Source organism: Capra hircus, chromosome 24 (genome assembly GCF_001704415.2).
Source record: "Capra hircus breed San Clemente chromosome 24, ASM170441v1, whole genome shotgun sequence".
NCBI classification, from domain to species: Eukaryota; Metazoa; Chordata; class Mammalia; order Artiodactyla; family Bovidae; genus Capra; species Capra hircus.
The window spans coordinates 62,163,598-62,188,296 of NC_030831.1; the positions used below are offsets into that span (position 1 = coordinate 62,163,598).

General features: G+C 45.1%; 1 protein-coding gene across 3 annotated transcripts; it reads left to right on the top strand.

Annotated features, from left to right (window-relative positions):
- SERPINB7 (serpin family B member 7) lies at positions 437-23,686 on the top strand. Of its 3 annotated transcripts, none has more exons than XM_005697316.2 (8): positions 437-501; positions 4,484-4,669; positions 9,800-9,850; positions 10,418-10,537; positions 15,305-15,422; positions 18,324-18,466; positions 21,351-21,497; positions 22,583-23,686. In XM_005697316.2, the coding sequence occupies exons 2-8, from the start codon at positions 4,502-4,504 to the stop codon at positions 22,979-22,981; spliced, it is 1,146 nt and encodes a 381-aa protein (XP_005697373.2). In that variant the 5' UTR covers positions 437-501; positions 4,484-4,501; the 3' UTR covers positions 22,982-23,686. The 3 variants fall into 3 exon arrangements, with proteins under 3 accessions (XP_005697373.2, XP_005697374.2, XP_017895302.1); XM_005697317.2 differs by having other exon boundaries at positions 10,421-10,537; XM_018039813.1 differs by lacking the exon at positions 437-501 and adding an exon at positions 3,101-3,120.

The following is a 24,699-nucleotide window of genomic DNA, read 5'->3' on the forward strand; positions in this document are numbered from 1 at the left end:
CACTCTCTCTGCCCTCCAGTAACTTGCTTTCTCCTCTTCTCTGGACTGCCTGCTGCTCCTCCACGACAGCTTTACACACACGCCGGGACGCGGCTCCTCAGAGGCGAGGAGCTGGACACACACAGCACGGATCAGTGAGTAAATACGACAAGTACACCATCCATACGCAAAATACCATTTGAGCCACCATATACCATATGAGAAGACCGCGCCGTGCTCATCAAATTAAGTAAAATTTCATGCTGGGCTTGGATTCATCAGAAACTATCTGCTTTGACTGTTTTGAATCGAGTCTGCAGCTAATACTCTGCACACTTCTTTGAATTTGCACTATAAAGGGCCTGAACATAACTCCATTTTAATGACATTATTTCCAATTATCACGGTCATTACAAAAGGAAGTAGGGAGTGTCTGAGTCAGAGGCTTTATATTTCACAGTAACGCAAGACTCTTTCAGACTCATCCAACCAGCGGCTCGCTTCCTCTATGAAGAGAGTAAGGTAAATATTTCCAAAGCTCAGAACTTAAAGTCTGGCCAGACAGCTTACAAGAGAGAGACAGAGACAGAGAGAGACACACAGAGAGATAGAGAGACAGAGAGAGACACACACACAGAGACAGAGCAGAGAGAGAGACACAGAGAGACAGAGAGAGACACACAGACACACAGACACACAGACACACACACAGACACAGACAGACACACAGAGAGACAGAGAGAGACAGAGAGACAGAGAGAGACACACACAGAGACAGAGAGAGACAGAGACAGAGAGAGACAGAGAAACAGAGAGAGACACACACAGACAGAGACAGAGAAAGACACAGAGAGACAGAGAGAGACAGAGAGACAGAAAGAGAGACACAGAGAGACAGAGAGACACAGAGAGACAGAGAGAGACAGAGAGACACAGAGAGACACACAGGGACAGAGAGAGAGGCACAGAGAGATAGAGACAGAGAGACACACACACACAGAGACAGACACACAGAGAGACAGAGAGAGAGACACAGAGAGACGGAGAGAGACAGAGAGACACAGAGAGACAGAGAGAGACAGAGAGAGACACACAGATAGAGAGACACAGAGACAGAGAGCAGTGCGGGTGGGGAGAGAGGGCAGTGAGTGCGTCTCTGTCGAGAGCCCGTCCCTCAGCGTGGCCCTGGGTCCGCCCTCCTCCCAGCTCCTCCGTCTCCGCTGTCTGTAGCCGCTTACCCTGGGGCACTGAGGATAGGGGCGCCCGCCACTCAGAGGGCATCCGAGACCACCCAACACGTCCTGTTCCATCTTGGAGAAGAGAAACAGGATCAGGGAATTATGGACTAGTCTAAAATTCTATATTTATGATGTTCTTATTTAAGGCATTATATGTTGGAGTATAAACGTTCTTGATGTTAGAATTGAATTCTGCTTTAATTGTCTATCTCAACTTATTTGATTAGGAATTTGTCAAAATTTTAAACTATGTTTTTGAAAAAAATGGAAAGATTTGAATGCATTACATTTGACTTACATGATAAGAGTAAAAAATAAGTCTGTTCAACTGTAGTTTCAGTTTTTTCCTCTCTGTGTACTTTAGTTCAGTAAAAACAGGAGGCATTTTTTCCCCTCAGTAATGTACCATGAAACATGGTTACTTTTTCTTGTGCAGACAGAATTATCCTAAGAAGAAATATTTTGATCAAACAATAAGGCACACAATTTATCAGTTTGGTATACTAAGCTTAGATCCATGAAATATTTTCAATATAATTTCATGTTTTACTAAAAGTGTTTGTCCCTGGTTTTTCCTCATGCTTTAAAATTTATTTTTCTTACTTTTTAATTAGACTTTTAAAAAGCTTTACTGAGAACATACCTATTCTGTTTGGTTTGACACAAAAAGTATGTTAACAAAAGAAAGCAAGGAATAAAAAAATTTCTCAAGTTGAAATGCACCATAAGTAAGTGAATAGGCTTCAGTCTTCCCTGGACTTTGACATCCTTAAATTTTCTGTTTAGGATTTAAAGACCTTCATAAGCATCTGATTCATGTTAACTTGAAAATTATAAATTAATTCCATATCTGTATATTAGTTTTGTAAGCATTTTTGCAGTTTTAGTGAAATAAAAGATTAATTTAAGTCTCTGCATGATTTAAAAAGAATTTTCCTTCGCTGCTGCACGGGATAGCGGCATCCTTGGAGCACTGTGCTGATGCCGTCTTCTGCAGCTGGATGTGGATGTGATTAGTTTTCCTCTTCAGTTTAGTTATTTAACTGGGACCCAAATCACTGAGTGTTTGTTGATGACTTGTTTACATTTAATTATATTTTTGTGTGTTTAATTTTTTTTAAGTTGCTGGAAAAAGAAATTATAGGAGAAAAAAGTCAGTTTTGGTAGCATGTTAATTTTCTAATATTAATTCTATGTCATCTGATGGAAATTTAGGGTGAAAAACAAGTAATTCAGCCATATATATTGGTACTTATTTGCAGTGGGATTCAGTCTTTGTATCAGACGAGGGGAATGAAACTTACTTTCATTTCTGGAAACTACAAAGCACTTGCATAGAGAAAAAAACAGAAGCAATGACGTGCAGTGGAACCTACTTCTTGGCATTTTGCATAGAGTATGAGCATGTCTGTACGAGAACATCTAACTGTATATTACCTGGAACAGTTTGTCATTTTAAAACTATTGCTTGAGAACCGCTAGATCTAAGAAGCTCTTGGCTGATGTTTCGCTATAATGATTATTTATCTGGTATGGTTTCTCTGCCATAGAAGAGAAACCTGAGCCCTAAAAGTATGTACTTAATTGTTTGAATGAACACATTCCTGGGTAGCTTCTCTTCTCTTCAATACGACAACAGTTTTGTGAAAAGTCAAGAGGATGACTAAAAAATTAGAAAATAAAAATTTGTGATTATTGCTTTTTTAGAAAGTGATTTAAAGAATAATTTTAAAAAACATGAAACGTCCCTTTCCCACCTGGGGGTAAAATAGTAAAAGCTGCATTTATAAAACAACAAGAACAGTCGGGACTTGGTTGAGGGGAAATGTACTGAAGAGTGTGTTTTCGTACTTTGGATTCTGAAATTACCAAACAGCTTTCAGACCCCCACTGGACCACTCAGGTAGGTCCCCAAAGAGGGTTTGTATCAATATGTTGATGTCCCCACAGTGCTTTATTAAATGTAATTTCCTCTATAAGTATTTGGAAAGAATTATTATGGTTTTGCTTTTGAAGTTACTTTCCTAAGAGTGATTAATTTCATTTAAATACTATGAGTTTTTGGCAGTCAACATGAAGTCTTGAAAATTATTTGAAGAGAGAGAATGTAACACACAGTCTTTCTTCCTGAAACATGGCCCCTTGAACAGACTGTCCAACGTGAAATCTGTTTTACTGTAACAGCACTTCTGGGGATTCCACGGTGGCTCAGCGGCAGAGAATACGCCCGCCACCGCAGGAGACGTGGGTTCCCACCCTGGGTTGGGAATATCTCCCAGAGGAGGAAATGGCAGACCGCTCCAGTGCTCTTGCCTGGGAAATCCCATGGAGAGAGGCACCTGGCAGGCTACTGTCCAGGGGTCGCAGAGAGTCACATCTGACTTAGTGACTAAACAGCAACAGCATTTCTGCTATATTTCAGCTTAGAAATCTGGGAGATTTGAGAAATAGTAGGTCCCATAAATGTGTTTGCTTGGGACTCAAAACAGAATTATCAAAGACCACTGAAGCTGGAAAGTCCACCTCCAGGAACAGTGAGACTATGCCCTGGGTGTGAATATGAGAGCAGAAATATAGAAACGTCGTGCTAAAGAAGATCAATGTCGTTTCAAAAAGGTATCATAATGTTGTTGCCAGAAGAGAGCCCTAGAGCTTTGATAGCAAGAATGCTGGGCCAAAAGAACTTTTCCTTTTTGTTGTGAGTTATTTGATAGTTACATCCAAGGCTGAAGAAATGAAGCCTCGGACTTAAAAAATGAATGAATATAAATATCATATGTAGACCACCATGTGTAAAACAGACAGCTAGTGCGAAGCTCCTGTGCAGCACGGAGCTCAGCTTGGTGTTCGGTGATAACCCGGAGGGGTGGAACAGGGTGGGTGGGGAGGAGACTTGGGGTGGGGGATATATGTGCACTGACAGCTGATTCAGGGCTTCCCAGGCGGCGCTGGTGGTAAAGAACCCGCCTGCCAGTGCAGGAGACGTGAGACGCAGGCTTGATCCCTGGGTCAGGAAGATCCCCTGGAGGAGGGCATGGCAACCCGCTTCAGTGTTCTTGCCTGGAGAATCCCATGGACAGAGCCTGGCGGGCTGCAGCCCATGGGGTTGCAAAGAGTCGGACACGACTGAGACGACTTCGCACGCACGTTATTGTACAGTGGAAACTAACACAACATTGTAAGGTGATTACACTCTAATTAAAAAAAGAAGCCGTGTAATACCCACAGGAAACGCACTCGGAGCTCTTTCTCTTCTCCCTCTCTAGGCTGCACTCCATTTCACCATGGCCTCCCTCGCTGCAGCAGACGCGGACTTTTGCTCCAACCTGTTCAGAGAGATCGACAGCAGTCAAGGGAGTGAAAACATGTTCTTTTCCTCTCTGAGCCTCTTCACTGCGCTGGCCCTGGTTCGCTTGGGTGCGAGGGGTGACTGTGCTTCTCAGATTGATAAGGTCAGTCTCGACTGCATCACCAACCGTGGCTTTTGTAATTGATCATCAGGGCAAACAGCTTTTCCCAAGAGAATATTGCCCTGCAATGGTCTCATGTAAAGGAAGACCTCTCAGTGGACCTCGTCCAGGGGGAGGAAAGAACGCGGCTTGCAATCCCTGCTCTTTAAGCTGGAACCTTTCCAGAACTGCAGCTTTGATACCATGCCTTAGTGTGTGTTTCAAAGTGGGTTTCCCATGCCAGCTTCACCTGGAGATCTCAGTAGGAATGCAAAATCTTCGGCTCCAGCTCAGACCTACTGAATCAGAAACTGCGGGCATGGGGCTTAGCACTTGAGCTTTGCTGGACATTCCAGGTGTACACGGAAGGAGAGAGCCTCAGCCTGAGTGATGGCGGCTCGGCGGGAGAGAACCTGCTGCCGACGCAGGGGACGCAAGAGACCCGGGTTCAATCCCTGGGTCAGGAAGATCCTCTGGAGAAGGGAATGGCAACCCACTCCAGTGTTCTTGCCTGGAAAATCCCATGGAGAGAGGATCCTGGTAGGCTACAGGCCATGGGGTCGCAAGGAGTCAGACAGGACTGAGGATGCACGCACACCTGAGTAATATGGATGAGAAGGAAGAGCTAAAAGAAAGGCCAGTGGAGTCCTAGCTTAGGCACTGGTGACCTGCCCACGAATGACATAACAGTACAGTCTGGATGATGTCACCAGCATCACCCTCCCCACCACGTTTAGAAACAGCTTATTAACTCACTCCTGCCCACTACCCTGAGAGAGACTGCAGGGAGGCAAAAAGGTTATGGCTTCTCCCCCTTCGCTCAGGAATTTGCCATTGAAATTCAGTGGGTCAGCAGCAGGTGAGATACCGGGGCCGAGCTGCATGTTGAAACTTTGATGCCCAACCTTCTGCCCACCGATTCCTCCCCTTATTTTAGTTCATAAACCAGCGCAAGAGGGAAGGGATCCCTGCTGTAACCTTTCACACTTAAGTACGTGTTGAGGGTTATTTGTGCAGTCAGGGAAGCTGGAAAGACTTGTTTCACTCTCTGGACTGCTCCACCAGTAACTGATGCTAGGAAATAACCGCAGAGTCTAAGAATGCTGCTGTCCCAGAGCTGGAGTGGTTCCTAACCTGTGCGCTGAGCTCCTCACGCTAATGCAATGGTAACAACAGCCAGCTGGGAGCTCCGTCAGGCTCAGGCTCCAGGATAAGCTCTCCGTGCATCTTCTTTGATGCTCACAGTAACCCTGGAGTTGGCACCATTTCCCCGGTTTTATGCAGGGGTTGTCACACCCTCTCTGTGCTGGTAAACGCAGGAAGGTCTTGTTCTAAAGCAGAGTTTCTCAGCCTTTGCTCTACTGACCTTCTGGGTCAGAGAATTCTTTGAGGGGCTGTCCTGTGCCTTGTAGGAGGTTTTGCAGCACCCCTGGCCCCTTCCTGTTGGATATCATCCGCACACCTCTCCCACATTGTGAAAATAAAATGTGTCCCTAGACACCACCAAATATCCCCAAGAGGAAGAGCTGTTTGTCTGAAGTCAGCAAACTGAAAGGGAGCTCAAAGTACCTTGCCATAAAGCTTCACTTATCCCGAAGTCAGTATTCTGATAAATACAGGCATTGACTTTGGAAAAATCAATCTAATAACTAATAAAATAAGATTTCCATTCATTATTTAAAAAACACAATGTTTTAGAAGCAAGTGAGTCTGTTTCTGGTACATCCACATATTCTCAAATAGCTGATCTATCCAATGGTGACCTTGGGCAATTTTTTTTTAAAGACAGCTGCGGAGAAGGCAATGGCACCCTACTCCAGTACTCTTGCCTCGAAAATCCCATGGACGGAGGAGCCTGGAAGGCTGCAGTCCATGGGGTCGCTGAGGGTCGGGCATGACTGAGCGACTTCATGTCCACTTTTCACTTGCATGCATTGGAGACGGAAATGGCAACCCACTCCAGTGTTCTTGCCTGGAGAATCCCAGGGACGGGGGAGCCTGGTGGGCTGCCGTCTGTGGGGTCGCACAGAGTCGGACACGACTGAAGTGACTTAGCAGCGGGAAATTTAAAAAGTTAGTCTGACAGAAATTTTGGTCAAAAAGAATATTCCTTTCTCCTTGCTGAGCTTCAGTTAATTGAGTTAATTCCTAGGTTGTTTTTGTGAGGTAGTCAGCAAAGCGTTTAGAACTCAGAGGAGCAGACACCATTCAAAGGGTTTTTCCACAAAGCCACATACGTTTTACTAAAGACAGCATCACGTAACAATCAATGTGACTTTCAGCGTTTTCTCAGCCTTCTCTTGGTTAAATCTTTCTCAAAGATGATAGCAATGGACCCTCCAACTTCCAGGGCTTATTTTAGAAAGGAAATATGCAACGGGGCTGCCCAAGTTTAAGTTCAGTGAACAAAAGCTGGCTAGTGCTTCTTTCCACCTCGTACGGAGGTGACTGACGATGCAGCCTTTTCTCTGCAACTTTCCTTTTTCAGTTCTGGGGGTTCTGAGAGGCGAACTTTTAACATGAATGTTACCAATCAGTAAGAATTAAAAAAACTACTCTTGGTGACCCATGGACTGTAGCCCACCAGGTACCTCTGTACTTGGGGATTCTCCAGGCAAGAACCCTGGAGTGGGTGGCCTTTCCCTTCTCCAGGGGATCTTCCCAACCCAGGGATCGAACCCAGGTCTCCTGCATTGCAGGCAGATTCGTTACCATCTGAGCCACCAGGGAAGCCCCATAATAACATAATCCAAGTAATAAAACTCATTCTTTTGTTTCCTCCCCTTGTGATTACAAAATAAACTCCATGGGAAGGAGGGTCCTTGTTGAACCTTCCTTTCTTAGTGACAAATTAGCAATTTCTTTTTTTTTGAGATTTTTTTTTGTTTGACGTGGACGTTTTATAAAGTCTTTATTGAATGTGTTACAATATTGCTTCTATTTCATGTGTTTTGGCCACACATGAGGCATGTGGGATTGTAGTTTCCCGACCAGGGATGGAATCTGCAGCTCCCGCTTTGGAAGGGGGCGTCTTAACCACTGGATGTTCAGGGAAGTCCCTTAAATCGGTAATTTCGGTGTTCTGTCAACTAATCACAGTCACAGTGACCTGACCACAAAACCGTCGTAATTCCAAAATTACGAACCCTGGAATATTCTAGTCAACTGGGTCAGCTGGGAAGAGGTGACCACAATATCCCTGAAGGCCCTGAAGGACGAGAAAGGGTGTTGGTGCTCTCCCTGCCCCACAACTGCCTAGAACTAGGGGAAAAATGACACCCAGGCTTCCAGGCATAGTCCTTGATGTCTGCAAAGACCTCATTTGTGAATTTTAAATCTACAATAGAACTAATGTGTGTACCAAATTTGCGCTGTAGACTTTGCCTTCTCCCTCATTCCATCTCATATTATCATCCTGGATTAAGAGGATGTAGAAATTGAGGCTAGGTTCCAACTCTTTGTGGCATTTTAAGACTAACAATGGTACTAGTAGCCTTTATAAGTTTTCATATCCCTTTCTGAGCTGTTCTGTTCTCCCCAAGCTAATAAGACGGTGCTATAATTAGGGGTCTGAGGCTTTGAAGTAGAAATCTCTCACAGAGGCCCTGATAGTAACATTGGTTTAGTGAAATTCCCATACGTGTCTCTTTACCCTGCATCAGAGCAGTCCTTCCGACCTTCTACCTACTCCAGCTCCTCACACACAAAGCCCGAAAGGTCCCTTAAGGCAAAGCTACATCTTTTTACAGAAAATTAAACCAATGAGATTCTGGGAGTCACAAACTGAGGCAATGGAACAAATCCACCGTTGCCTGGCAGTTATTCAGATCTTCCAGACGATTGGTCGGGGGAATACAAGCTAAATGCTGCTCCGCGCACTGCCCGCCCATGCCGAGGAGGCTGCATGAGTGATTGTCACACGCATGGCACATTTTATTACTTCCTATTAACGGAGCTGTTTTGCATTTCAGATCCCAGAGACAGAGGGCCTGGAAAAAGGCAGATAAAATGTAGCAAGAAATCAAGATGGGCATAGGGACAATTATTAGAATAATGGGGTTATTGAGAGCCATGCTGGAAAAGGAAGCCCCAAACTGCTTAATTCAAGTAATTTTTTGTTTGTTTAGTTGCTCAGTCGTGTCCAGCCCTTTGTCACTCCATGGATGATAGCCAGCCAGGCTCTTCTGTCCATGGGATTTCCCAAGCAAGAATATTGGAGTGGGTTGCCATTTCCTTCTCCAGGGGATCTTCCAACTCATGTCTCTTATGTCTCCTGCCTTGGCAGGAAGATTCTTTACCACTGAGTCACCAGGGAAGCCTCTCAAATAATTGCAGGATCAAAAATTATATCTCTCAAATCCCAGTTTTGCTCCCTATTTAATATTTGCTAGATACTCAATAGCTAGTTTTCCCTTTTATGCCTTAAAAAATTATTTATTAATTGGTGGCACCAGGCCTTAGTTGTGGCACTCGGGACCTAGTTCACCGACCGGGAATCAAGCCTGGGACCCCTGGCACTGGAGGTACAGAGTCGTAGCCACTGGGCCACCAGGGAAATCTCTTGCTTTTGTGTCTTGGTGCATATGTAGTCAGCCCCAATCTTGCCTCCTGTTTCATTAAGCAAAGTTTTCATTTTTTATGAGACTATTTTTGATTCTGGTTCAGGTTTAATCAGTGAGTAATTATTAAATTGATCCCCAGGAATGAGCAAACCAAAACTGTTAAACATATTTCACTTTGTAGCCATTGATTTCATGCATTGGAGAAGGAAATGGCAACCCACTCCAGTGTTCTTGCCTGGAGAATCCCAGGGATGGGGGAGCCTGGTGGGCTGCCGTTGATGGGGTCTCACAGAGCTGGACACGACTGAAGCGACGCAGCAGCAGCAGCAGCAGCAGCAGCGGCAGCAGCAGCCAGTGATTCACGAATTCCCCAGTTTGTGATGCTTTCCCCAGTGACTGGTCTTGTTCTAAACACATCAATAGGGCAGTCACGCAGGTCACTGCCGCCCTGCGTGCTAACAAACAAATACACAAACACAACCAGCAACAGTGAAATCTCCACTTTTTAAAAATTAGTTCTCTTCTTGTTTGCCACTGCTTGCTGACTGCTCTCCTTGTTGCCTTTTTACAGGCGCTTCACTTTAATACCTTCTCAAGACATGGAAACTCTTCTGATACTCAGGTAAAGACAATATGTTCTAGAGAAAGAGACTGTAAGACTCAATTTAGGAAAATCCCCATCTCACTAATATATTTCTATGTTCTCTCCCCTTTAAAGCAAAGGATCATGTCTCATTCAGATTTCTGTATTGCGGGTATTCCAGATACAATTTTTGATAATTTATTTGTAAATTATCAAGTAAGCCAATATTTTCCTTACGTGTTAGCTAAAATTTGGTGAGATAGTGTGGAGCTAAATGTTTGTGTTTTATCCTTTGATATTCACAGTCAACTTACATCTCACATTGGTAAAATGAATTATTTAGTACATGCATTAGACAAATTCATTATCTTCCGTTAATAGTTTTATTTTAAGGTGATTTATTTATCTCACTAACCCTTTAATTAACTCCGCCCATAGGCCCTGCTCTGAGGAAGGATGGGAGACTATATGTGGCACTGTTCCTGCTTGAAAAAGCATCATCGCGTTCAAATTCTTTTATGACTTTATACATGTTTTATTTCATGTGTAAAAAGAGTAGACATACTTTACAGCCCAAGAATAATTTTTTATAAATCTTTTTAACAGCAGCCAGGACTCCAATCTCAACTGAAAAGAGTTCTGTCTGATATAAACACATCCCACAAGGATTATGAACTCAGCATTGCCAATGGACTTTTTGCAGAAAAAGTATTTGATATTCGAAAGGTAAGTGCAGGCTCCTATGTTAGACGGTTATTTCTGTTATGAACCTGGGCCTTGCTCAATTTATCATCTGAATAAAGGCTTGCACCTTTCCATGGGGCCATACCAAGGTGATATATTTTTTTCCTGTCACTATTAATTAGGTTCCCAGATGCCTTCTCAATATTATCACTTTATTTCCAAAGTACAGCTTTTCTTCACCTGAGTGATCACATATTCAGGGTCACCAGACTGACATGCTCTAAGACAGAGGAGCCTGTCCACTGGCAGTGACGTGGAGCGAGAGCTGGGGTGGGGGAGCAGACAGTGCATTTAGGGGGTCCATGGGCAGCAGGGGACGGCAGCCCAGTCCGGTACTCTTGCCTGGAGAATCCCATGGGCCGAGGAGCCTGGCGGGCTGCAGTCCACGGGTCGCAGCGGGTCGGCCAGACTGAGCGACTTCACTTTCACTTTCGTGGGCAGCATCGTCCCCTTTTCCTTAGGGTTTCCTGTCTCCTAGGACAGTTCTTCATCCCAGTGCTGAGTTCACCTCCCTTTTTTCTCAGCTTTGCCCTTCCATCTCCCCTCCCAGCAGTTACTTATCTCTTCAATGAGACCACTTGTAAAAGGGGGCTTCCCAGTGGCTCAGCTTGGAAGGAACCCATTTGCAGTGCAGGAGACGCAGGAGGCGTGGGTTCAGTCTCTGGGTCAGGAAGATCCCCAGCGTGGGGAATGGCCACCCGCTGCAGTGTTCTCACCGAATCCCAGGGACAGAGGGGTCTGGTGGGCACAGACAGGGTGCTGCAAAGGGCTGGGCGTGACTGAGCGTGTGGCACACACTCACAAAAGAGTTCTTGGTGAGAGACTTAGCCGTGTGAGGCCGGCCAGTGGTAGAGCTGCAGCTAAGACGACGCAGGAGGCGGAAGCTCGAGCTCAGCAGACTGAGTCTTGGCCTTGCTGCACGGTGTCTGAATTCTCCTCGTCCAAAGACCAGCGAGTCAAGAGCGCGCTCTGGCGTGCTGGGGTCCTGCCCCGTCGTTGCGGCGACCACCGGAAGCTGGCAGCACTGTTCAGGCAGACGCAGGGGCCGGTTCTCTGCGGGAAGTCTGTTCTCCCTTTTGGTGGCCCACGTCTCACGCTGTACAACTCCACCCCGCGACGCCTCTGGGCTGCTCTCCGCTTGCATCCTTTCCAGCTCTCCGCTCCACCCAGTCGTTCACGCCTCGTCTGTCTGTCACCCACTCAGATTCTTTGCCCTTTCCAGCACCACTCCCGAATCGCTTGGCAGCCTGTCAACTATGAAGCATTAGGTCAGTCTGCTTTCAATCCTCCCAAAGGCACCCTACACAAGTTTCACAGGGGCCGCCATGATGTTCAGCCGCAGTGTGAGTCTCAGTTCCCACAGGCGCTGTGAGGCTCCTGAGGGGCCCTCAGGCGTAGCCGGGACGCTGCTGCGCCTGCGACGGTGCTGTTTATAGCCTCTTGCTTTCCGTGCTCTGTCCTCCGACCCTCATTGCAGTGTGCGCAGAAGCACAGCGAAGGTGAGATCTAAGCAAGAACACGGAAAGCAAGAGAGCCTTTTTTTTTTTTTTCCAAACATTTATAAGTATAATAAGTTTTTCTAAAAACTGCTTTTGATTTAAATGCGCCTATCATCAAATTTCAATCAGATAGATCAGTACAAAGATAGACCATCTCCGAGCTTCTTACATTTCCTCTTTTAACACTTTCTAACTCGCATTTGAGTATAGGTTCGAATAAGAGGGTGCATATTCCACTGGAATTGATAGAGACAATGATGTGTAAATAGTCTCTGAAAAAGGATGGTATCGCGGGAGACCACCCACTGTCTCTGAGCCCCCGTCCCCCTCCTCCCCCGCCCTTGCTGAGTGTGCCTTGGGTAGGACCGCTGCGCATGTCATTCCACACCTGCTTCTGCCCCTGTTTTGAATGAACCCAGTGTTCCTATGGATGACTCTGCCTCCACGGTTTCCTGACCGCCTCTCTACACCGGCACAGACACCTGAGCCACACCCTGAAACTCGGCGGCGGCCTGGAGTCTGCAGCCCGTTTTCCGGCGGAGCCGCAACGTCCGCGCTTCCGCCTTCCATCACGGCCCCACCCGCCCTCCAGCCGCGCCGAGCCATTCGGATTCTCTTGGTCTCTCGACTTTCCCTCAGCGTATCAGCTCTCTCCTTGCCTAGCTTCATTCCTACGCTGAACTGCTCTCAGCCATTGCTTCCCCATTCTCTCCCCCCAACAAAGCCCTGAGTGGCATCAGTGCGGCGACTCCACCCGCGGCTGCGCCCGGCTGCAGAGGGACGCTGGTGGGAAGCCGGGAAGCGTGCAGTCACCACCACCAGGACGCGGCCGGCTCCCTGCCGCCCGTCAGGCGTTCTTCGCGGGGTCCAGCAGCCAGCTTTGGTGTTCACTCCTGACAGCCGTTTGTGAAAACTCTCCTAACTCCTCTCAGTTTCCAACAAGCGCTTTCCACCTCCATCACTTTCAGCTGAAGGCCTTGTCCTCTACTTGACAAAGAAAATAGAGGCAGGACTCGTATTCCAACCCATTTGCTGGTCTTTCCCCCTCTTTCCATCAAGCTCAGCGGGAACCGTTTTCCTAAACGGCCGATTCCTCCGCTGCTTTCTTGCCTCCTGCCCGCTTCCTTGGTGTTACCTTCCCATCGATATTCTTTATCGGCCTTTTACTAGCTTACTTCTTCTTTCTCATAGCAAATAAATGTATATACAAGGTACCTTTTTTCTCAAGTTTTTTTTTTTTTTTAAAGCTGCTTAATGATTCTCCTTCCCACCTTATTGTTTCTCACACTGAAAATGTAAGCTTGAAAAATCCAGCTTAATGAAAGGGTAATATGTACTCTTGGAGCCCATTTCCCCACCTTTTACTCCTCAATCCATCGCAGTCTGGCTTCTATGTTAAATGCTCCCCTGAAATCCTGTTTATGGAGCTGACTGCTGCCTTCCATGTGGACGCCCAAGCTATGAACACTTTGCAGTTTCATCTTATCTGCCTCTCCATAGTGCCCAGCGTGAGCGAGGCTCCCCTCTCGTGTTTATGGTACTGATTTCTCCTGGTTTTCTAATCTCAGCCTCTTTGCTTCATCTTTGTTCCTCCAGGCATCCCTAAAATACTAGTGTTCTGTAAACTTTCTGTCCTCAGCCATGTTCCGTTTTCAGCCAACTTTCTTACCCAAGCAGAGGGTCTGTGTTCAGAGAGTGTGCAGTTCTCTGCCTTGCTCTCCCTGCCCCTGTGTGCTCTGTGGCTGCACCTGCCTCCTGCCAGCCCTCAGGCGGCGCCTCCAGACTCTCATGTACCACCCCTCCTGTCCTCTGACTTCTCTTGTTCCGTGTTCCCTCTCAGTGAATTATCCACCAAGTATTTGGGTCAAATTTGTCTTCTTCTTTTCCCTAAGCTTCACAGTCCATTAGTGAAGAAGACTTATTAGGTCTGCCTTCTACTTTTCAAAAGAAAAGCTATATTGAATTAATCTGAGACTTACAGAAAAGTTGCAGGTATTATAGAGAAGAAAATTTCTCCTGAACCACTGGAAATCACTAATCATATCTGAGGTCTTTGGTGTAACCCTACGAACAATGAGATTCTCCCACATAACCACAGTGCAACCATCATAATCCGGGAGCTCACGCTGTTCCGTCATTCTCAGCTAAGCTTTGGGTCCTTTTGCATCTGACCAACCATCACTACATCATCCTATAGCAAAATAATTTACTTCAGAATCATGCATTGTGTTTTGTTGGTATGTATCTTTAGTATCTTTCAATTTGGAACAGTTCCCTAGCTTTTTTTTTGACTTTAAGGATCTTGACACTTTCAATGATTATTCATTATGTCCAGTTTTAGACTAGTTATATTTTAGAAGGCCCTTCAGTGTGAATTTGTTTGATGTTTCTTCATAATTAGAGTCATATTTTTTCCAGCTCTGTTGAGACATAATTAACATATAACACTGTGTAAGTCTAAGGTGTATAAAATGTTAATTTGATACTCTTATATGTCGTAAAATTCTTCCCTGGTGCTCAGACAGTAAAGAATCTGCCTGCAATGTGGAAGACCGGGGTTTGATCCTTGGGTTGGGAAGAGCCCCTGGAAAAGGAAATGGCAACCCACTCCAGTATTCTTGCCTGGAGAATCCCATGGATAGAGGAGCCTGAAGGGCTAGTCCATGGGTTTGCAAAGAGCTGGACACGACCGAGCAGCTAACACACATATGTTGCAAAATGGCGTTCACCATTTCTTTAGATCACTCCTCCATCTGATCGATACAAAACATCAGGGGTGTTGTTTTATTTTCATCATATTATCCTTATTGCCCCCTGGCAGGATTTTGATTAATCCTATTGCTGACAATGTTATCTTTGATCACTTGATTAAAGTGATATCTGCTAGGTTTCTTGAACAGTTTTTCAGTAGGAAGAGGATGACACAAACAAGGGGCAAGAGGTAGGAGGCTCCTGAAATATTTATGGTGAGAAAGAGTGTTGAGGCTGAGGGGGTGGTATCAGCCACGGGCTCTGCTGATCTCCAGCACATTTCATTGTGCTTGCTCCGAGATTTCCACTGCAAGTTCTCCGGTCCTCCCTCCCAGCCTGTTCCTTCACCTTTGAGGCAGAACGTAGTCCTTGAGTAAGGTAGTGGAAATGAGGGGACAATTTCAAATATATATTTCTTATGGTGCTTAGTTGGTGATGATTTGTAAGAACAAAAACTGTGTTTATTACTTATAGAGCTGTATATCATTTATATTTATAGGACTATATTGAGTGTGCTAAGAAATTATATAATGCCAAAGTGGAAAGAGTTGACTTTACAAATGATGTGGAAGACACCAGATACAAAATTAACAAATGGATTGAAAACGAGACCCATGGTGAGTGCGGTGCCTGTTTATCTGCAAGACTGTCAGTTATACGTGAATATCGAGAACTCCCAGTTTTAAAGTTGGGAGTCTTGTACATATGAGAAACTGCTCCTGCTTACCAGAAGTAATGCTTGCTGTCATTTAAAATTGCTCTAGTTTCTGTCCAGGGAATTCCCAGGTGGCACAATGGTAAAGAATTCACCTGCCAATGCAGGAGACACAGGTTAGATCCCTGGGTTGGGAAAATCCCCTGGAGGAGGAGATGGCAACTCACTCCAGTGTTCTTGCCAGGAAAATCCCATGACCAGCAGAGCCTGGTGGGCTACAGTCCATGGGTTGCAAAGAGTCGGACACGGCTGAGCGACTGACACACACACACACAGTTCTATGATGCTCTGTCAAAAAAATTAATTCTAAATTCTCTTCATTTATCAAAATTACGTATCTGGCAATGGTGGTTCCTTCCACAAAAAAGCGTATTTCTTTATTGACAAGTCTCTTTCCAGCTGAAAATGAAATTCCAGCTAATGGTCTGGTTTAGTACAAAACAAATAAAGAAATTTATTTATTTTTTTCTTAGTCAATGATTCCAAAGCTTGTCATTTCTTTACCTAAGAAATGGCCTTGATTTATACTCTGAACAATATATATATATTTGCTGAGTTTGTTTCTGTTTCAGAAATATGAGACATGTAACTTGCACCCTTAAGTGCAAACATTCAAAGGCATAGAATTATTCCAGGAAATAGAAAGACACCGGCTCAGCCTGCACTTGCTCATCATCCATCGTTACTTCAGTAGAGTTAATTTGACCGTTAGCCGCCATGTATTCCAAACATGCTCTTCATAAATCAAACCTATTCAATTACTTTCCTAGTGTTATTCGGTCGCTCAGTCGTGTCCAGTTCTTTGCAACCCTAAAGCACGCCAGGCCTCCCTGTCCTTCACCATCTCTTGGAGTTTGCTCAAATTCATGCCCATTGAGTTGGTGATGCCATCCAACCATCTCATCCTTTATCGTCCCCTTTCCTCCAGTGTTAAAGTATTTTGGCGTATCAGATTACCAGTATCCTTTCTTTATTTGGAGCAGTAATTTATTTCCCTTTTTTCCTTTCTCACCCAAATCTATGTATAATAATTCTCACTGTGATGAGGGCATGGACTCAATACTTATTTGGAGGAACACTTCAAAATGATGCCAATGTCCCAACAAAACTGCCCTGGTCTTAGTAGGTTTAAGTCCTCCACCCCCTCCCTCCACCCCCTCTTCAGTCCTACACACGCTGCCAGAGTCATCCTTCAGAAAGGCAAACCTGATCCATCATGACTACCCCCTTTTTTGTGTTTCAGTGAATCCTGAACAATGCTTCTCCATCGCCTTCAAGATAACAAAAAATTCTTATCAGACTTTCCAGGCTCAATTATCTGGCTCCTGCCACCAACCTTTCCAATCTTACTCTTCCTATTGAATCAGAATAAGTTAGGCTTTCCCCAAATACAGTTTTCAAGTTTTGAATAAAGAGTCCCAACTTTATGGAAATTCTGCCTGGCCCTCACCTTGCCCTCAGCTCAAGCAGGTGGCCTGGCCATAGGCGCTGTGTTCCCTCCCCTCCCTGAGCGCAGGGCTGGGACCCCAGGACGCTGCCACCGCATTAAGGTGGTGCCCCCACTGCACTTGTTAGTACAGGCTCGTGAGGCCAACACACAGTGAAGCCAAACAAACTGAACCGTCAGAGTTTGGAGCAGAGAAAGGTTTGCTGCAGGACCAAGCAAGTGGTCCCTGTGGTGGACCCAAAAAGCCCTGAGCTCCTGGAAGAGTTTCAGCAAAGCATTTCTAAAAGCCAGGGGAGGTGGGCAGTTGTGGAGTGGCGGTCAGCTCATGAGGATTCTCTGGCTGTTGCTGAGGCACCAGGGTGGTGTCACAGAGGTTCGCATTCTCAGCCCTTAGGCTCCAAGAGGCCTGAGGCTATGGGCTCTGGTGTTAGGCAGTTACCATCCTCCATTTGGTGCCGGGGAGGTTTTTTACATCTGCGAGACAACTCAGGAAATGTGGGCGTGCCAAGTCCCTGCAGTTGTGTCTGACTCTCTGTGATCCCATGGATGGTAGCCCACCAGGCTCCTCTATCTGTGGAATTCTCCAGGCAAGAATGCTGGAGTGGATTTCCTCCTCCGGGGGATCTTCCGCACCCAGAGACTGAACCCGGGTCTCCTGCATTGCTGGCAGATTCTTCACCATCTGAGCCACTGGGGAGACCCATTAGATTCCTGGCCTCCTGCTTCTCTCACATCGGCAGGCAAGTTCTTTACCACTAGTGCCACCAGCAACTGTGTGTCGAAGACTGTCATCTGGGCACTTAAGAGAGGGGCTAAAGGAGAGGTTATGGGGGAGGGCCTGCCCAGGGAAGGCCCCATAGGGTCCTGTTCAGTATCCAGAATAGTGCAAGGCATTTAGCAAAACTTTCGTGAACATGGAACATAGGAATTAGCCCATTCAATGAAATGGCCTTAAACTATACTTGGAATGCTATGGCCTCATCAATGGAATACATGAAGGCAGTTTGGTGTCTATGAGTAGGGAAGGTCTCTGAGTATGAAAGTATGAGTAGGGAAGGTCTCTGAGTATGAGTAGGGAAGGTCTTCTTGGGCCAGCATCCTGTTTTATGTGACTTTGTACAAATTATTTTTCTATGCCCTAGATTTCTCAACAGGCAACAGAAACAATAATAGTGCCTTCCCTACAGGGATTTTGTGAGAATTAAACCAAATATTGCACATGGAAAGTGCTGGACAAAGTAATTGATCACAGATTATTACCAATATCATGATCATTTTATTTATGTGATAGAAAAATATTCATCTTGTCTTTAGCTTTTTAAAATTTACATTTTTTCTCAACTTATTTTTCAAAAGGCAAAATCAGGGATGTCTTTCATGAAGGGACCATAAGCTCATCTGCTGTGATGGTGCTGGTGAACGCCGTGTACTTCAAAGGCAAGTGGGAGTCAGCCTTCACCAAGAGCCAGACCCAAAATTGCCATTTCAGATCTCCCAAGGTATGGAATTCTGGTTAATTTAGGAAGGTTTTTGCCAATAAGATGCCTTCACAGGGCTTCCCTAGTGACCCACACAGTACAGAAACCACCTGCAATGCAGGAGACCCGGGTTCAATCCCTGGGTCGGGAAGATCCCCTGGAGGAGGGCACAGCAGCCCACTCCAGCATTCTTGCCGGGAGAATCCCGTGGACAGATGAGCCTGGTGGCTGCAGTCCATGGAGTCACAAAGAGTCAGACACGACCGAGAGACTGACACTTTCACTCTCACACAACAATCTTAGTATAGTAGAGACGTCAAAGACTTTGTGGTCAGACATGCCGCGTTAGGGCCCTTAGCTTGCTTCATAGGAGTTGCCACGTTAGGGCCCTTAGCTTGCTTCATAGGAGTTGCCACGTTAGGGCCCTTACCTCGCTTCATAGGAGTTGCCTTGTAGTCAGACGTGCCACGTTAGGGCCTTTACTTTGCTTCACAGGAGTTGCCTTGTCTTAACACATGAACCTTAAACCCACAGTCTTTCTCACAAGTAAGACCAAGTGATTCCATTAGTTCACCCAGAACATTCCTTTCAATACTTTGGCCATCTGATGCGAAGAGCTGACTCATTGGAAAAGACCCTGATGCTGGGAAAGATTGCGGGCAGGAGAAGAGGATTACAGAGGATGAGATGGTTGGATGGTATCCCCAACTCAATGGACATAAACCTGAGCAGACTCTGGAGATGGAGGGCAGGGGGGCCTGGAGTGCTGCGCTCCACGGCGCACAGACAGCTAGACACGACTGCGGCTGCACAGCAGTAGCAAGCCCCTTTTGGTCCTCAGTCTTCCATGTTGGAGCACAGAAATCCAGATTTAACGTGTAAACATAGCGGAAAAGGCTACTGAAACCTTCTTTCTGCACCTTTCCACATCAGAAGTTTTAGACACAGGAGTGCTGAGAGCTCCTGGCAATCAAAGATGACTGATGAGTGAGGAGATGGGCAGTAAGAGGTTGTCTAGCAGGCTGTGTCTGTGGGGAGAGGAGCGCTTTGGGAGGAAGGAGAAGAAACTTGAGCACAGAGTAGATCAGACGCCAGGAGGACTTGGAGTTTGGTGGCCTTTAGCACCCGCATGGAGGGCGGCCAGCTCTGCTGTGCGTCCTTAACTGCAGGGTCCTAAGGAGAGCCCAACTTGGGAGCAAGTCGATAATGCAGGTGCCTCTGTGAGAACACAGAGGGGCATAGAAGTATTTTGAAAATCCTAAGGGAAAAAACTGAAACCTAATAAATCCTAATAAACCATAACTCTGTCCGATAGAGATGTTAGCTGTGTACTTGCAAGATGAAGTGCGTTAGACAGTCCCGGAATTGCAATGGGGCTTCCCAGGTGGAGCTAGTGGTAGAGAATCCATCTGCCAATGCAGGAGGTACAGGAGACTCAGGCTTGACACCTGGGTAGGGAGGGTCCCCTGGAGGAGAGCATGGCAATCCACACCAGTGTTCTTGCCTGGAAAATTCCATGGACAGAGGAGCCTGGCGGACTATCATCCCTGGGGTTGCAAAGAGTCGGACGTGACCGAGTGCGCACACACAGAATTTTAATGACTGGGGCTGACAGCGCTAATGGTGTTTGGAAATGAGCTTTTATTCCCCACTCTTTCCTTCAGCTCCTCTGGTAGACTGCATTTGTTAACTCATTTCCATTCTGTTTGTTTGTATTTTGCTCCTAAGTAATGGCTTATTTAAATAAATATGAGTATGTGCAAATAAAAAGTCTGTAAGTATTAACATAAGGTATAATAACATTGTTTAAAATAATCTTCCTATAATAATCTGACTATATCCCTTGTAATAGAGCTCTAATATATAGCTTATAAGATAATACGCTGTAGAATCTATATCACTTGACAGCTTTGGTTCCATCCAAAATTGGTGAAATCACCCCTTTGTTAAGAAGTCTAGTTTCCATCTTTCTCCAGCATAACTCAGCTGTGGGAATCTTCCCTGCCCTAGCTTGAAATGAGACTTTGCGGCTCAGCCCCCGTGGTTCCAGACTCAGTGAGAAGGCGCCTGCCTGTCTCACTAGGAAGGCGCCTTCTTTCCTTACTGCGTCATGGGTGCTCTTTCTGGGGTTTGGATTCTTGGTCTAAAAGGACAACCTTTCCGGAGGAAGAAGAACCCATGATTCAGGCATAAAATTTATCCATACTCCTCAGTAGGATCTTCTTTCGTAAAGGGAGATTTTATAGAAATGCTGAAAAACTTGCAGGATCACAGTATCTTTTAGGAAAAGACAGTTTATTGTATCTCTATTATGTTTCTAAATCTAGAAGCGGTATCCTAAAGATAAGAGCTACTGTGTTTCCCTCAAGTTAATTTGTCAAATATTTCACAGGAATTAAAAAAAAAAAAAAGCTTTACAACACCCTATTATTAAATAGTAATTTTTATAACACTTGCCTGGATAATACTTCAGATAAGAGAAAAATCTATAGCAATCACTTGAAATTATAATGCTATTTAATAATTATTCACGGCATGATATAGACATCTTCAGATGAAACACTAAATGCAAGGCAATGTTCAGTGCTAGCTATGGTAAGGCACATAAGCTTCACAACAATCCTATGCAATAGAGACTGTTTACCTCCATTACAGAGGTGAGGTGTAGAGACGTAGAGAGGTGAAGTAACTTTTCCAAGGTCACGCAGTTGGTGAGTTTCAAGCTCAGGTAGTTACTCTCAAAGTCTGTGATTTCACTCGAGATGTGGACCAACAGGACCACCACCGGCAGCACGGTGGGGAGAATCCACTGGAAAGAAAAGCCTGCAGTGCTGTCCTGTTGGATTTGCTCAATCAGTGAAATACGGCAGGCTTTAACTGTTTTTTCCAATAACTTGACTTTCAGTGTCCCGGGAAAGCGGTGGCCATGATGCATCAGGAACGGAAGTTCAATTTGTCTGTCGTTAAAGACCCCCCCATGCAGGTTCTTGAGCTCAGATATCATGGTGGTATAAGCATGTACGTAATGCTGCCGGATAATGACCTATCCCAAGTAAGTTACCCTGTTGCTCTCATTGCTGGGGAATAAGAAGACGTCTAGGACCCTTGATTGTGTTCTCATCCATCAACTTCAAGATTTCAAGTTGTCAGAATTAGTCACTTACCCATGTGTTCATTTATTAATCCAAGATGTGTAAACAATGCTCATATGAAAACTTTTCCCGTTATAAATCTGGAATAATCTAGGATCAATTCTCAGTGTTATGGAGTTGGTGAGTTCAGGTTGAGTCACTTTGGGGCAGTGGTGTTGGAAAGACATGTGTGGCCTGCACTCTGCCATTAGGGGCTTCCCAGCTGGCTCAGTGGCAAAGAACCCACCTGTCAAGCAGGAGGCATGGGTTCAGTCTCTGGGTCTGGAAGATCCCCTGGAGAAGGAAATGGCTACCCACTCCAGTGTTCTTGCCTGGAGAAGTTCATGGACAGAGGAGCCTGGCAGGCCACAGCGCATGGGTTTGCAATTTGGACACGACTGGGCACACACGCACGTGCACTGTGTCACAGAGGGTCCAGGCTGTGCACCTTGGGCACGTCTCCCTACGTTGTCTCGAGCTGCACTTGACGCACGTGTGGACTAGGGGAGCCAATTTGTGCCCAGCTCTTCCAGTGTGGGCGCTGCGCTGGGGGGTGCTGATCGCACACGCCCCGAGGCTACAGCCCTGGGCTCCTTGCTGTTGGCTGCCCGGGGTTCCGCTGGCTTGCGGAAACACTGATTCAAATGACTGCTGAGTCCCTTTCTCCCCCTGATGATCTCTGATTCCCAAATTCCTTCACTTGCTCACTGTTCCACTTTGTCTATATATGTTAATATGTGGGCAGAGAACAGAAATGCCCTGAAATATCAATACAAATAAACCACACCTTGTCATAGCAGAGCAAATTGAACATGATTCATTCAAGAGTATTTGAACCATTTATTTTAATCATTTCCCATTTCCAGACTCCCCTGGCACCCTTTCACATACTTATAAGCAAATATCCAGGAGAGAATTGTTATGGAAAACCATATACCTCTGAGGCTATTGTTTCATCTGGTTCTTAAACATATGGTTCTAAATTGCCTTCTAACTATTTCTACAGATTGAAAACAAACTGACTTTTCAGAATCTAATGGACTGGACCAATCCAAGAAAAATGAAATCTCAGTATGTTGAAGTGTTTCTACCTCAGTTCAAGATAGAGAAGAATTATGAAATCAAGCACTATTTGGAAGCCCTAGGGCTGAGGGATATCTTTGATGAATCCAGAGCTGATCTCTCTGGTATAGCTGCAGGAGGCCGTCTGTACATATCAAAGCTGACGCACAAGTCTTACATAGAGGTCACCGAGGAGGGCACAGAGGCCACTGCCGCCGCAGGAAGCAGCATCGTGGAAAAGCAGCTGCCCGAGTCCAGTGTGTTCCGAGCTGATCACCCGTTCCTGTTTATAATCAGGAAGGACGACAGCATCTTGTTCAGTGGCAGAGTCTCTTGCCCTTGAAACTACAGCTGGCTTTTATTATAACAGAAACAACATCAAGGAACCACCACAAGGAGAGAGATTTAAGCTTAACTGGAAGCATGTGATGACTCCTTTCCGGTTACTTCCTTCTAACGCTGATCAGCAGGAGGTTTGGGTGACTTGACTTGACCTGGTGGATTGTCCTGATCTTGCTCTTAGCATTTCTACCACCATCCGGCCCACCTCTTTCTAATTTCATCGTCTTTCTATCCACATTGATTTCCACCAGTCTTCACCATAGCCACTTGCACAAAGATCTGGGTGTACTATCTGGGAACTGTGGAATGCTCTGCCTGTAATGTTAGAGTAGTAATGTAGAAGCAGCCCTAGGGATATTTTTTGAGACTGTAGTTATCACAAATATTCTAGTTTCATTGCAAATATCTAGGAAGTAGATCCAGCTGCTGGAAATAAGTGTCAAGGATAACTTTTCCTTGCTGAGATAAGAAGACATCAGAATTTACTTTTAATATATCTGATTTGAAATTAGTATCTAATCTAGATGCTAAAAATTATGGATTTGGGATTGGGAACCAATAAAATAGTTCATCAATAATTTTGACTTGACATCTTTCAGCCTTTCCTTACTAGAGATTTGATGTGTACATAGGTTTTCAAATACTAAATTAGTATCTTTTAACTTTTGCCAGCTGTTGTTTACAGCGTATTATTTCATATGCTGTGTAGTTTGTTTTTTCTCTATTTATCAGAATAAAGAAACACAAAATAATTATACCATGTGATTGTTTTCCCTGGACGAATTGTGGGACTACCAGCACTCTTTTCTAGGCCAAGCAAGCAATTAAAAGAAAGAATGCTTTTTTTTTTTAATATAAATCTGATTTGGTTAATGTAGCTATTTTACTACATGTAAAAGTTACTTTTACAGATACTTACATAAGCAGACCATCTAATTTAAAATTAAATATTAGGATTTAAATTCATAAGGCTACATAATTTGCATATATTAACCCATAGTAATTTTATTGTTCAAAAACCTGACCACATTCATGTTCTTCGTGGAGATCTCCGCTCAGGTCGACTCACAAAACACATCCTGTCCACACATACTCATTTCTGCCTCCATCAGCGGCTCCGTGAGAGCATTCTGCCTTCTGCTAAACACACACCGAACCTAAACAGAGGGATGATGTCTAAGGTGAGGGGAAGAGCATCCTTGGAGTTTCTATTTCTAAAGGAGCAGAAAGAAGCTTTTTCTCACAGCTCTTAATAGAAAGGAGGAGAAATACCGTCATCACCTTCATTATCACCATAATCATAGCTTATTCACTTTACTTTTTTAAGACTTTTTTGATGTGAACCATCTTTAGAGTCTTTATTGAATTCACTACAATATTGCTTCTATTGTTTATGTTCTGGTTTTTGGCCTTGAGGCATTTGGGATCTTAGTTTCCCAATCAGGGATCAAACAATCACCCCCCTACGCTGGAAGGTAAAGTCTTAACACTGGACCGCCAGGGAAGTCCCTCACCGCTTATTACTCACAAAATGACCTCAGACCTCCTCTCGACTCTCCTTACAAACCTGTAAGGAGGAAATTATTATTTATCATTGGTATTCTCATTTCATAAGGAAAGTAAGTTTCATAGACATTACGCGCCTGCCAGAGATGGTCCGTGCTCTGTCAAGACATGCCTTGGACTTCACTGCAAACCTCTCTGTGCCTTGGCTACGCT

Excerpts from the sequence above, each read along its gene's own strand:
- SERPINB7 (XM_005697316.2), top strand. The coding sequence starts at position 4,502 with ATGGCCTCCCTCGCTGCAGCAGACGCGGACTTTTGCTCCAACCTGTTC. Across the intron at positions 15,423-18,323 it reads GATTGAAAACGAGACCCATG|GCAAAATCAGGGATGTCTTT; the intron begins GTGAGTGCGGTG and ends ATTTTTCAAAAG. Across the intron at positions 18,467-21,350 it reads GCCATTTCAGATCTCCCAAG|TGTCCCGGGAAAGCGGTGGC; the intron begins GTATGGAATTCT and ends CTTGACTTTCAG.